The sequence below is a fragment of the Lonchura striata genome, chromosome 1 (assembly GCF_046129695.1).
Source record: "Lonchura striata isolate bLonStr1 chromosome 1, bLonStr1.mat, whole genome shotgun sequence".
Taxonomy (NCBI): domain Eukaryota; kingdom Metazoa; phylum Chordata; class Aves; order Passeriformes; family Estrildidae; genus Lonchura; species Lonchura striata.
The window spans coordinates 110,834,919-110,848,555 of NC_134603.1; the positions used below are offsets into that span (position 1 = coordinate 110,834,919).

Sequence of the window (13,637 nt, forward strand, 5' to 3'; positions counted from 1 at the left end):
TGTTGTGAGCCCATGATCTTAAAGAGTATTCCAGACCTTAAGGGTGCTGCTCAATACCTCTATTCCCTTGGGAATGCACCCAAACAGGGCACAGTCTCTCACTGCATAGAAAGACTCATTTTATCCTCACCAAAATTAAAAGTATGATGAAGGGTTTGTGCAGCCTGAGCTGGGAACACACTCTGAGTAGGTGAGCTAGTAAGCTCTGCAGGTAGGAGACACATAGGATGAAAGTCAAATATCCACAGAGGGAGGAAATGAGACCTTGACACAGAAATATGTGTCTGAAATTCTAAGATCTGAAGTGCTTATGAATAAAAATTATTTACACTGAATCATGCCCACTCGCACTGCTATGCTACAGCCTACTTCTATTTTATAAAAATTATGAATATTATTAGGGTTTTTTTTTAACTTTGTTTCTTGAATCTTATTAAAATAATTTTTAGCTTTTCCTCAGAGATGTGCTTTTTGAGAGAAATCAGAAAAAAATATTTAAAGTGACTATGCATTCTTATAAAAGAAAAAACACACTGGTTTCAACTTTTTATTTTTAAATGTCCAAATTTTTTTAACACTGGTATTTCCAAAATTAAAGGAATTTCATATTTTAGACATGGCCCAGATAGTGTACAATCCCCATGAAAGCAGGTATACCTTTTGAAGCCTGAAGAAAATCAGATAAAGAAAATATAAATAACAGGAGAATGCCTATGTCTCCATGCTACATTATTTTTCTTGCTGAAGTTCAGCACATACCAAGTCCTTGCTCTTCCACAACCACACTTCATCTACCTCCAGGGCTGTTTTTTTTTTTTTTTTTTTTATTAGGTTACCGGGAAAGCCAAACTCACTAGCCTTGCAAAAACCTGCAGACAAAATGATGGGGTATTCCCAGACAGACACAGTAACCAACCCTCCACATCCCATTTCTGAGCACTCCCTGGTTTCAATTTGCATCCACCCATAAACCAACCACTTTACTAATGTCACTAATTTTGAAGATGTGAACACTGCTGCTACCAAAAGACCAACTCTTTGCTTTTCCACCCCTCACTACAACTCCTTGTCTCTGTTTCTTAGCCCCAGAGTAAGGGCAGACCGTGTCTGCTGCAGTTTGGAGCTGAATCAAAGCAGCTGAAGTACATGGAAATTTGGGAAGATCAGCATTTGGCACTGCACTAAGGATGGAAATTTGAATTTGAATTATCCTCAGCTTTACTGAGGATACATTTAATTGCGCATTCTCCTGAGTTTCCCAGTAGACTGGCATACCTCTCCCACTGTCTTTTGTGGTGGGAATGTATTCCAGCAGCTCCCAATACCAGTTAAAGCCAAGCCTTTAAAGCAGTATCAGGGTGCTTAATCACCCAGCTGACTGCAGGGGCAGGATCGGTCTTGGCTATCTTCAGCCATCTCTGAGGCCAGGAGCTGGGTAGGCTCCCCCTCTAGTTAGTGGAGGAAGATAAGCATCTGCAGAGAGTAATCTATCCCACCTCTCTCTCTCTATAAATTAACTGAAGAGGAGCCCAGATAAGTAGTTCAGATCAGACACATTACTTCTGAATAGCTGCAGCTAGACAAGATTCATTCCACCCTCAGCATCCAAAACACTTACATATGTAGTTTCTCATTACTTATCACAGTTGGGACGTCTGTTACTCATTGATTTAGAAACAGATTTTGCCGTTGTGATTTCCTTTTCTTTGTGCAAAACGTTTATTATTCAGTATTTGTATCCTAGCATACAGGAATATAAGTGACAAGACATTTCCTGCACGCACACACCCAAAAGTGCACCTGCAGACCAGTAGCTGGGCACATCTTTAACCCCTCTGAGCAGTGGTTTAAAAGCCCCAAAGGATGCAAAGAAGATTGAGCAGAGGCTCCTTTCTGACTCAGCTCTCCAAGAGCCTCCAATCCCTGTGCTCTGCTTCCAGCTATTTAGGTTTTATTTGCTCCAAATCATTTTGGAAGAGCAGCTAAGAGGACAGCATCGCTTTTGTGAAATGATGCTGTTTGGGGACCAGACACAAATAACCACCTGCTGATGGCCATTCCTGGGACATGTCTCTCTGCAGGACTGACAGGCAGCGCAACTTTTCCCACTCCCAGCAATGCCATAACCCAGCCTCCACTTCCCAAGAAGGTCCGCTTCCCTTCTCCCCGTAGGGGTGTGGAGCAAGGCCGGCCCGGGGCCGTGGTGTCTCCACGGGGCTGCGCGCTCCCAGCGTGGCGGTGCCTCGCACGGCCGCATGCCTCGCATGCCGGAACACGCAGCGCCCACGGTCTGGGTAACAGCACTCAAAGGAGTCAAGAGGGGCTACTTATGAGGTTGGATACTACCACCTAAAGATAAGCTTCTCCATGGTTACCGCTCTCACGCAAGGTCACTTTTCTGCCAAAACTCCTCTCCTCCCTCCCTGGCCCTGTCTCCTTCCCCCTCCACTATTTTTTTTTCCCCAAACGTGCTACATCAAAGGAGAAAATGAAAACATTTACAATAATCATAGTCTGACTATTTTAATGCAGGCTGTAGGAAAGGAAACATGTAAGCCAAGCGCTCTTACTGTGCAAGCAGAAACACACTCTCAACCTCATAAAAGTAGTATCTGAGAAGTAACACTTGATTAAAGAAGCCAGTCCTTCGTTTAAGTAGGTGCTTATGGTAGGGAAAACAGCCAGGGTTTCTCTAGAATAGGCCACTGGCCTATCACAAAAAGCAGGAGCAGGCTAGACAGATGAATTATTGTGAGACAGCTGGGTTTCAGCCGGGGTGCGAGGAGATCCCTATTATCCTGTCCACCTTTCCTACACAAATGCCTCTCCCCAGAGAAACTGAGTCATTAAAAGCCAGCTCGTTCACTCCTGACAGGCAATATGCATTGAGTGAGAGGTGATACATTCTCATTTTCAGCAAGAAATCTTAGTTGCCCCAAGGAGCAGCTCACTTAGGAGAGCGGTAATGGAATACTGGGCCTTTCATCTCCGCCTCGCCGCCAAGAGCGCTGCCTGGCTCGGTAACAACCCAAAAGTTATTAGTTAATGGCTGGTTTTGCTGACCTCCATGAAATGAGTTTGGTGGGCTAGGTCTGCTTTTCAGTAGACAACAGCTAGGACCACAAGTGGTGTTAAACAGGAACCACATGAATGAGTTGAACACCCAGCAGGTAAGGACCGAGTGAATTGCCCAGATGCAGCCATGTCATTGCTTTCTCTGCCCTCCAGGGCCATGGAACACAGAGGAAGCCCTCCATCTGTCCAGCCTGCTCCACCCAGATGGGGACCCCCAGCTCCCAAGATCCCAGTTATGTCCTTATTTATATAAACAATGTGTTAAAAACAAATAAACAAACAACAGCAATTTCACATTCTTTGAGAGCTCAGTAGTATCTAGTAGGCACCATTTGGAGCTGATAATACTACAAACCTGAACTGCCAAACTGATGTCCAGAAATGTGTTCCCCCAGTCCTGATCTGAAGATGTGTACTTCCTTCTGGATACATCATTTTGCAGCAATAAAAATACTTTATTTAAGTAATTCCTCATTTTAATACATTTAGTGAGATCAACCTTAGCAGATCAACCCTACATCTCTCCAGGGAAATAAACCACACCCATCCCTCTTTATTTTCTTCCTATTCAATGGCATCTGTAGTCCCAAGTTTGAGCTGCCCCTGGGACGGTGATGGCCTGTGGATTCCAGAATCCTCCATAATTTGAAGAGCTTGCTCCCAAAAAAATGTAGAATTCACCCTGAAGTGAGAGTAGCTGAAATCCTTATACCATGTATAAGGTATAGTATCCCCAAAATACCTTAGCAACAGTTTGTGCTACTTTATATGCCAAGTTTCCACAAAAGACTGAAATCCCAGAAGAAATCTAATTTAAGTTGAAGAGCTTCCATCCATCTGTTAAAGCCTGCACAAATTACAGTACATCACACACAAGCCTTTTTCCATCACTTTGCATGACTAGATAGGCATCTTCAAATAAGACATCTATCCACCAACTGCTTAGATAAGAGATTCACTGAGGACCCACTCCCAAAAGGGAATGGATGCAAAGCAGGCAGCAAACTGCTATCACAGCCCTGAGGATGCCTCCTTTATTGACTTCAAATTTAAATCACATAGGAATTAGCACAGGCTCTTGTTCTGGGGGAAACCGGCAAGAGGGTAAAAAAAGGCTCTGCAGAAAGATGGAAGGAAGGTCTTGTGTGGCTCACACATAGATGGCACCTCTTTAGCTGTCAGAAAGATTCAGCCTGAGAGCTGGACATTTTATACAGATGTCATTAACATTCAAAACACTCATGCTGTCTTTCTTGGAAGGCATGGTTAAGTGGTTTTAAACTTCTTACTCTCAATAGTTGATGCATTCCCTTCTCTAACACAGCTGAGACTGGTAACTCTCAAGGTCAGATATGCAGGTGTGACCCTTTATTTCTTTATTTCTTTGCACTGCTCTCCAGTGTAAAGGTACCTCCCTCCAATGCTCTTCTCTGCACAAAAGCTTTTGATAATCACAGAACAAAGGAAAGTTGGTCAAGGAGATGCTGGTACACCAATAGCTGGGCAATAGGCAATATCTGCACAGATATGAAAGAGCAAAGCAGAACCCAAAAAGACTCAAGCATGTCTCTACAGACTTCTCAACCATTCAGACCTGCCCTACCCCGAGGAACATAACTAAGGAAAGCCAGAGTGTAAAGCTACTGCTTCACAGCTGAAGCAAGAGAGGAACCCACCAAGTACAGAGGGAGTTCTCAGACTGGGACTAAAGGCATTCAGCAAAGCAGGAGCCCAGGGCATATATCACTGTGACATGTGTGACAGCATGTTTTCATTATTACGGGATTAAAACTTTTTTTTTTTTTTAATTACCTTAGCACCCTGATCTCTGCAGGTGCAGTGATGACTTAATGTAAATTAAGTTTGCAGATTACCAGGAGTTTTTTCTCCACAGAACAGTTCAAGTACTCTGCAGCAGCTTCCTTAGATCAGTGTATATGTGCAAAGATACATTAATTTTTGAAGTCTATCATTCCTCCTTTTTTGATTTTATTTTAATGATGCAGAAGAACTGTACCTGGTACTATTTTCTTGGCATTCTACTGAAATATAAAGCTTTACATATTCTGCTGCTAATCGGCCCACAGATTGCAAAAAAACCAGCTATTTGAACTTTATGTTTTACTCATCTCACAGATTACAGAAAGAAAGTCAAATTTATCTGTCCCAACTCATACAGCATTATCTTTTAAATTAATGGAAGTGAAAAAGAAGTTTGCACTCATTATTCAAACGATGCAATTATTACTTCCTCTCTCTATATTGTTGCTAGTCAAGAATAAAATCCAGGATATGACCTTTTCATCGAGCATCAAGCCAAAAATCCACCTGGGACAGCCACAGGAGGCAACCCTCATTCTTTCACTCAGTAAGTCAGAGCAAAGGCCCTTGTTGCATATAGTTGAAAGGAATCCTTTGAAAAGTTTGGCTTAAAGAAGCATCTAATAAATGCTGATCAATAGATGAAGGCCAAAAAAGATTTCTGTCTCCTCCTGCATGATCCTATCACAAAAAAGACACTAATTCAACAGATCAGCCCTCTCCCAAATAACCTGCTCCAACTGCATACAGTGTAAGGCCACAGAAAATATTATAAACTCAAATTGTGAGTGATACAATGTATTAATGCCATAAATTCTTTAACAGAGACCTGAATTCCAAGAGACGAAAGCATAATAGTGTTGGATTCCTTATATTTTTAGCTTTGTTATGGCAATAATAATGTGCCTTTTGAAGTTAATACAGGGAGATACAATGCCAAAAGGCAAATACTTACAATACAAGAGCACTTGGTACATTTATTTCCTTCAGGCCTAAATTCTTCTCCTTCATTGTAAAGTCTCCCTTCAAATACACAACCTGGAAAACAGCATTTGAACAAGATAGAATGCTGAGTTTTCTCTCTAACAAGCCCCACTGTACAACAATATAAAAAGTAAATCATACCAACCTCTCTGATACAGAATCATGGACTTGTTTCAGCTGTAAAAGACTCCCAAAATATCAAATCCAACCTTTGACTGATTACCATATAGTCAAGTAGGCCATGGCACTAAGTGCCACATCCAGTCATTTCTTGAACACTGTCAGGGATAGTCACTCCAACACCCTGGACAGCCCATTACAAGGTTAAAAACCCGTTCCATGCTGAAATTCCTCCTGATATCATCAAAAGAGACTGAACGTCCCCTGGTGCATCTTGAGACTGTGTCCCCTTGTCCTGTGACTGGTTTCTTCTGGGAGAAGAAACCAATCCCCACCTTGCTACAACCTCCTTTCAGGTAGCTGTAGAGAGAGGATCACTCCAGAACAAAACAAATCCTGAACAAATCCTTGAGAAACCCTAAATGTCTTTTGTGGAGAGAGGGGGAAAGATATCCTTCTACAGCAGATAAATTTGCAAAAATGAAGATGAGGGAAGGCTAAGTCTCCCATTAGAAGTGCCTTTAAAACAGCTTTTTAGGTTGCTTGCTTTTTAATAATTCATTCTTACTCTCTGAGTTTATAATAGATATTAGCAGATATTATAACTAATTGAAATATAATAAATCCATTATATCATGACTGGAGCAATGCTTACCTTCAAAATTTCTGATAAAATCAAATTAACCTAAAAAAATGGCACACCTGCCACTGTGCTTCACAAAGACAACCCATTCTCACTCCCCTTCATAATTTAATCTTCTTTTCTTTACAGTTGCTCTTATCCTTCCCTTCATAACAAAATCATGGTCATTAGTCATGCAAACCCACCTTACAGACTCTCTAAAAAATGACATAAACACACCTGTGAATATTAGCACAGAATATTGCCTATGCATCCCCTGGTCTGCATGTCCTCTACTAAAATATATTAAATAAATATTGTGTCATATTGTAATACATTGTGAGTCACCAGTCCACATCTTAGTAACTTGTAGAAGGAACCTCCCAGGTGATTATAAGTATCATTAGAAATACAGTTGCAAATGTAGAATAGCATCTTAACCATGAAATCTTACCTGAACACACAGGACAACACATTCCCCTGAGTTTGGAAGGATTTTTGCAATGAACAACACACTGTACTTCTGATTCTACTATCACTCCTTCCTGGAAAATAAGCAGATTAGACACATTTATTGTTAGTGTTGTAGTTGCTTTAACAAGTAAAAATTCACAATTACATTCAGTAGAATTAAAGTCCACAACATGCCACAAAGCACTGGGTTTCAAAACTTCTTTTCTTTCAGTACCTGCTGCCTGGTATCAGGATTTAGGTTAATCCACAGTCAAAAGGCCCACTTCAGTCTCCCTGACTCCAGACACAGGATTTGCCTTAAAATGCATCAGGAAAAAAACCAAGCATCCTCTTAGGGAAAGGAATCCTGCTTTATCAGGAATCCTTAACCTCAGTAATCTGCCATGCAACTCTAGTGAAAACAGGCCAGACTCAAGGCATTCTCCTAGCTCTCCTATTGGAGGAAAATAGACTTAGTAAGCAGATAAAAGCATCTTGTTCTGTAGAGCCGAGACACTTATCTTTGATATTTTTCCTGATAAGTATTAGTAAATTAACATTTCCTGTACTTATTCAAGAAGTCAAGAGTCCTGAACAAACCTGAGTGTGAGGGTCTATGCATAAAAGCTGCTACCTTTTTTTTTTCTACTTACAGCTGTTTGAGGCAAGGCAAAATAATTTCTTAAATGTGTGGATCTAGGCTAAACAGAATCACCCAGTTTTGCATTTAGACACTGAAACAGGCAATAAAGAACTGACCACATGTAACATATTAATTCATGTAATTAATTAATTCATGTAGTTTTTTTCATTAGGTGCAAAGATACAGAATACTGGTCCAGCTTCAGTCATCTCAGTGTACTTATTTTCAAAAATTAGTTGGTTTCACAGAGCAGGCATTTTAGAGAAAAAGAGAAAAAACTCTTGAAACTCTTTTCTCCTCTTAGTAGAAGCTCTTCATATTCACAAATCTCTTCTTTGCCATTCTTAGTAGTTGCCTGAGTGTTACTGTTAAAACCAGATCAAATTGTCAGCAAAAATGGCACACCTATTTACAGACATAAGCTAAAATCACCTACATAATTACTTGGTTTGAGCCTGACAATGAAAATGTTATGGTTGCAGATAGCCAAGCTACCAAAAATACCGTGTTAACAGTGCAGGAGCACAGGAAAAAATATTTGGTTGTGGGTTTTTCTTAAAGAAAGAAGAACTCATGGACACATACACACAGAAGTGTCCAATTACTAAAATAATTTGTATCTCAAAAAAGACTTAGAATGCTGAAGAAAAAGGACTTACTTCAAGGTCAAGACAGCAGGAAATGGCATGGCTGTGTACCTCTCCTTCAGCAAAGTTTGGATATTGGAATACTCAAGTCATTTAAATCCTATACTTCTGAAAATTTGGTTATAGCTGGCTGCATCTGAGTGGATTTAAATTACTCTAAATGCAAAGTCCATATTGTGCTTTGGGCATTAAATATTTCAGGTTATTTGGATTGGATAAATGAAGGCTCAGGATTTCCTGGGAAAAGCTTATAACTCAATTAGCACAGTTTTTATGACATCCTTACCTGGCACTGGTATGTAACACAGGGATTGCTGGGGAGGTGCCATTTCATGGAGCTGTTGTACGTATTTCCTTCAAAACTGCAATCTAGAGGATGAGAGAGAAGCCCATCAGCTCAGCTGAATAGTATCTTGTGGGAAGCTGCTGCTGAGGATCATATGGTAACATCCTAAATGCAACCCACCCTCTCCCCTGGGTTAACGGAAGAGGTAGAGCTGAGATGAAAGAGAAGTATCATGTCCTGGGAGGACTGGCAGCACTACTCTGGACACCTGCTGCTGATGCCCAACTGGCCAAACTCCTTACTAACTCTGACTGGTTGAGAGAAACCACAATCAGTGACAATTCACTTAAAAATGGATGTCAGTGCTTACTCTGCATTAAGGAACTATTCGGTTACTCAAGCACTGGAATGGAGAGAGGGAGGAAAGAGGGCAAAAGAAGAGCTGGAAGCATTCATCATCTAGCTTGGCCATGCTATCTTCATCCATTAACCAAAGCCCTCGGGAGAGCTGTTCAGCAAGCACAGCTCAGCATGGATGAGCTGACACTGGCAGAGCTACCTCTCCTTAATGCCTTTCATATTCATTACAGGAGGGATCACCATCCACATGAACTAAAAGCCATCAAGTTCTCGTGTGTGTGTGTGTGTGTGTGTGTGTGTGTGTGTGTGTGTGTGTGTGTGTGTTTGTGTGTGTGTGTGTGTGTGTGTGCAGTGAATCCCATGGGGAGACATTTTGGACTATCATAGAATTTGGCTTTATTCATCTTGGTGTGCTATATGACAACTCCGTTAACAGAAAACAGGTTTGTTTGCCCATGCACTGGATCAACCCACATTTATTTTGTGCAAAATGAATTTTCATGAAGCTGTTTGGAAAAAATCAAACACCAAAAAAACCCATTAATTTTCACATTTTTGATTACATTTTCCTACTAGTTTCCCTTCCTTTTTCATTTTCTCTTTTGCCATTTTCTGATATTTTGCAAAAAAGAAAACCAAAAAAGAACACAAAGAAAATAATAAAATAACTCACCAGAGAAGCAAAACCAGAAAATACTTACAAAGAAGAAATATAATATTTGTTTTAAGAGTTAGATTATTAATGCAAAGTAATTTCAACTAAAAAATAATTCTTTGGAGACCTAGAGTGGTTCCGAGAAAAATTTTGGAAATAACACATACCCCATTTTCTGTGGGAAAAATGCCCATTTTCCATTCATTGCTTTTAGTTTTTTTTCCTAGTATATTTTATTCAAAATTAGCTCAATCAAAGAGCCCATGAAACCAACAAGAGTCTTGCCAAAGCTGCAGAATCACAAAGCTACAATCAGTCAAACAGTGCCCATGGCACTATTCTGTTTCTACACCCTACCTCAGTACTTAATCTAAGTCTTTCTCTGCTGTGCAGGGTGCACTGTCCTGTTTTGGAATAAGTTTTATTTCCTTCTGAAAATAAAGGCAATTCATCAGCCCTACACCAGTAAATCTTTGAGCCCACTGTAAAAGAAAACTCAAGAGTCACAGCTCTGAGGTACTCAGGACCTTAAAATCTCCTTTAAATAATTTTGAATTCAACACAAAATTTAAAGGAATCATGATATATAAAGATCATTTGCAAATGTGTTAACTGCCTCCATTTAAGTTCTTAAATAACAGAAGACTTGTACTTCATTACTTGCAGTAATCAGAAATTCTTTTTCCAGGATAAATACAGAGCAACATAGGGGAATTTTGTAAATGCTGTGGCCATTTCACTTACCTAAGCTGAAATAGGTATATTTTCAAAAGAGATGATCAATAGTCTCAAAGTTGGCTCTGATAATTTCATCTTTGACAAACATTTGAAGGCACAAAGTATACATCTGATTCTCATATTCTTAAGTAGAAAAGCCCCGATGAAATTATTTTGAATAATAAAGAAATACTCAGATTCTCAGTGCATTAAATACAGTTCTCTGACCACTCATACATGCAGGACAACACATCAAGAGAGGAATATGCAGCCCTATACTCCTCTTATGCATTTTGAAGTTCCAGTCTGCAAAACACTGAGTTAGTCTTGCAGCAGTCTCACTTACTGCTCACTGAAAACTCTGATGAATACAGAGCCTATTAAATGTGCTTAACATCCCCAAGCTGCTGAAGCCCAGGTCATACTGGTCCCAGTCTGAGAAACAGTTTACAAGTGTACAGGACACTCAACATGGAATGAGCTGTGCTCTTAAATATCCATGTATGTATTTTACCAGAATCAAGGTTCAAAAGCTAGGTTGGAAAACAGCAACTGCAAAATACCTTACATATTTGCTCAACAATTATGTTCTTTAATGTAAAATGTTTCCTCTAAAAGAAAGCTAATGACCGTGGGCTAATCTGCATGTACAGATGTGCATATTAAACTGAAATTTTCAGCTCAAGGATTAGTCTGGTCGACAAAGCATGAAGGTGGTGCATTCAAGGAGTCAGAACCACTCTTGCTTGAAGTGCATATCCAAGCTATGCTACAAAACCCTCTGCCCTGCAGCACCAGCCATTGTCCCTGTGGAAAGCAGCAAGGGCATGGCACACCAGAAGCAACCATGGTAAGGAGAGTCTGCAGGCACCTAAAGGGAAGTTTAAAAATGGGAACCAGAATGGAAAAAACTGCAGAACCACTGGAGGTACTAAGATTGCTCTCGAGCTTTGGTGTGGGCCAGCGGGTTGAATGAGGGAGATAGAGCAGCTCCCATTCAACACCAGTGTGAGGCACGGTGGGAGCTGGATTTCAGCAGATGCTTAGCAGAAGGAGCAGCATGAAGGAAGGGCAGAGTTAGCCAGTATAACAAGCAGCCGTGGGGGAGAGAGATGGGGGAAGGCTGAATGTCAGACAAAACTGAAAGGTTAAGAAAGGAGTGTTTTACAATCTCTGGGTGACGCTTTAACCTGTCTCTGGCTACAGGTGTGCCCTGACACTCTGCCCTTTGGACGCCCCAGAGCTACACCCACTACTCACTCTTCAAAAGGAAAAAGAAACAAAGCCCACATACCAGCTAGTTTTTCTGAACTTCACTTTCAATGTACAAATCTCTCAGCTGACACCTGCAAACATATAGCCAGACTTTCCTAGTCCCTCTATTCATAGCATGGAAATTTCTGGGCCTCATCTAAATTAATCTGAGTGAAACCTGCTACATTCTATGTGCCAACTCAGTCAAGCCATTCTGACTTATCCATGTTTAAAGGTCCACCATATTTGCCCTAGAAAGTAGAAGTCATTGAATGTTTTGTTTTCAAAGGCATCAGCAAAGTCCCCGATGTCAATTTCCACAACAGAGTATGACAGAAGATACTTGAAGTTCCTAAAAACCTTTAAAACTTTTTTTTCCCCCAAAAGCCCTTTGGAAATATTAGTACATTAACTTACTTTCTCCATCCACCATTCAAAGAAAGAACAGGAGAAAATAATCAAGGAAGATCAGAGCTTAGGACTATCACTTAAATGCTGTATACTTACTTCTTCCTGAATACCTACTTAAAATAAAATTTTTAAAGGGTTACAGAGGAAGGGAACCCAAAAAGCCTGAGAACAGTCTAAGGAGTATGTGAAAGATTTGACATTATTAAGTAAATTTGATCCTGACTCATATATTCCATAAGGAAAACCTTTAGGATTCCACATATGGAAGGAAGTTAAATATTAGTGGTCTACATCCATTTTAAAAATGCTAGAGTGATTCAAATCAGTCAAGGAGTGTGTCCTAATTTTTCAGTCTTTCCTGCTCCTTTCTTTAAAAATAACTGGTGTTTTATTAATGTAAAATATTAACTTTCAGTTAGTTGTAGGTTTTGTTGCCATTACCTCCTTCAACCCAAATAGTTCAGATAAGTCCTGGATAAACATGCAAGCCTAAAGTTGCTTATCTGAATCTAACCAAACCACTGAATACTTTGAAGTTGGTCAATTGTTGCATATGCAGTGGAAACTAATGCTAATTACCTTCTAGTCACCTCTTAAAGGCAAAAGGATCATCGAGATTTAATTCTTCTGGCACAAAAAAAGAATGATGCTAAAATAGTTAAATAACTTCCAATATAATTATTTCGCTACTTTGTTTCAAATTTTGCATGCCATACTTGAACACCTTTGTTTTAAATATAATAAGCCAACCTTTGGCCAATTTAATTTGAAAGAACAATTTCATTCTAAAACAAGCATCCTCACAAAGAATTAGACTAGAATAACAAAAGAGGCGAATTATAGTAGATTTTTCTATTGGCATGTGGACAAGCTGATGATCAGGAAGACATTTGTCTTTCCAAATTGTACAACTCTGATAAATGACCCTTTTTTTTTCTTCCCCAGATACCCACCCATATAACAGTACCATGGAGATAGGGAAATTGACTGCAAGAGACAGTTTAGTAATGCTAACGCTCTGACAGTGTCCTCAGGAGTTCATTAAAAAACAATCCTTTATTACTCAATTTGACATTGCCTAATTAGATTCCAGAAGAAACTTGTGCTTATTTTAGTCTAATGAGAATTTTATAGACAAGTCATTTCCTTATTCTCCCAAGAGAAAGTGATAGATTGGTGCACAATAGACTGGCTCCTTATCCCTCATTTCTTCAGAATCTTTCTTCTCCTATTAAGTCTTTTTTTTTTTTTTGCTTTCCCTCCACTTTCTGTTTAAAAACGCAACCTCTCTATTGGCATGGAAAATAAACATTAGGAAAAAGAAAAGAGTCAGAAGACATGTTTTATTTAGTGTTTGATAAATTAATCCTCAGGGAGGTATCCAGGCATGCTAACACTAAATACCAGCTCCAGCCAAAAAAAAAAGCCAACCCCAAAACCCTAAACAAAAAAACCCACACCAATAACTTGCACATTCTGCAGTATTTCTCTGGCATGAAATCAGCCAAACTAAAAAAACTGTGAATCACACATATACCTACTATGAAATATATTTTCACATGTCATAGTTATGGTAGAGCCACTGACAG

At 39.8% G+C, this 13,637-nt stretch overlaps 1 protein-coding gene across 2 annotated transcripts in view; it reads right to left on the reverse strand.

The window, feature by feature from the left end:
• Nucleotides 1-13,637, reverse strand: part of BMPER (BMP binding endothelial regulator) — a 149,377-nt gene that overhangs the window by 104,255 nt on the left and 31,485 nt on the right. For both annotated transcript variants that reach the window (XM_021553292.2, XM_021553289.2), the window contains exons 4-6: nt 8,652-8,734; nt 7,077-7,167; nt 5,852-5,934 (exon numbers count right to left, since the gene is read on the reverse strand). In XM_021553292.2, the coding sequence (XP_021408967.2) occupies nt 5,852-5,934; nt 7,077-7,167; nt 8,652-8,734 (257 nt within the window). The remainder of the gene's footprint in view (nt 1-5,851; nt 5,935-7,076; nt 7,168-8,651; nt 8,735-13,637) is intronic.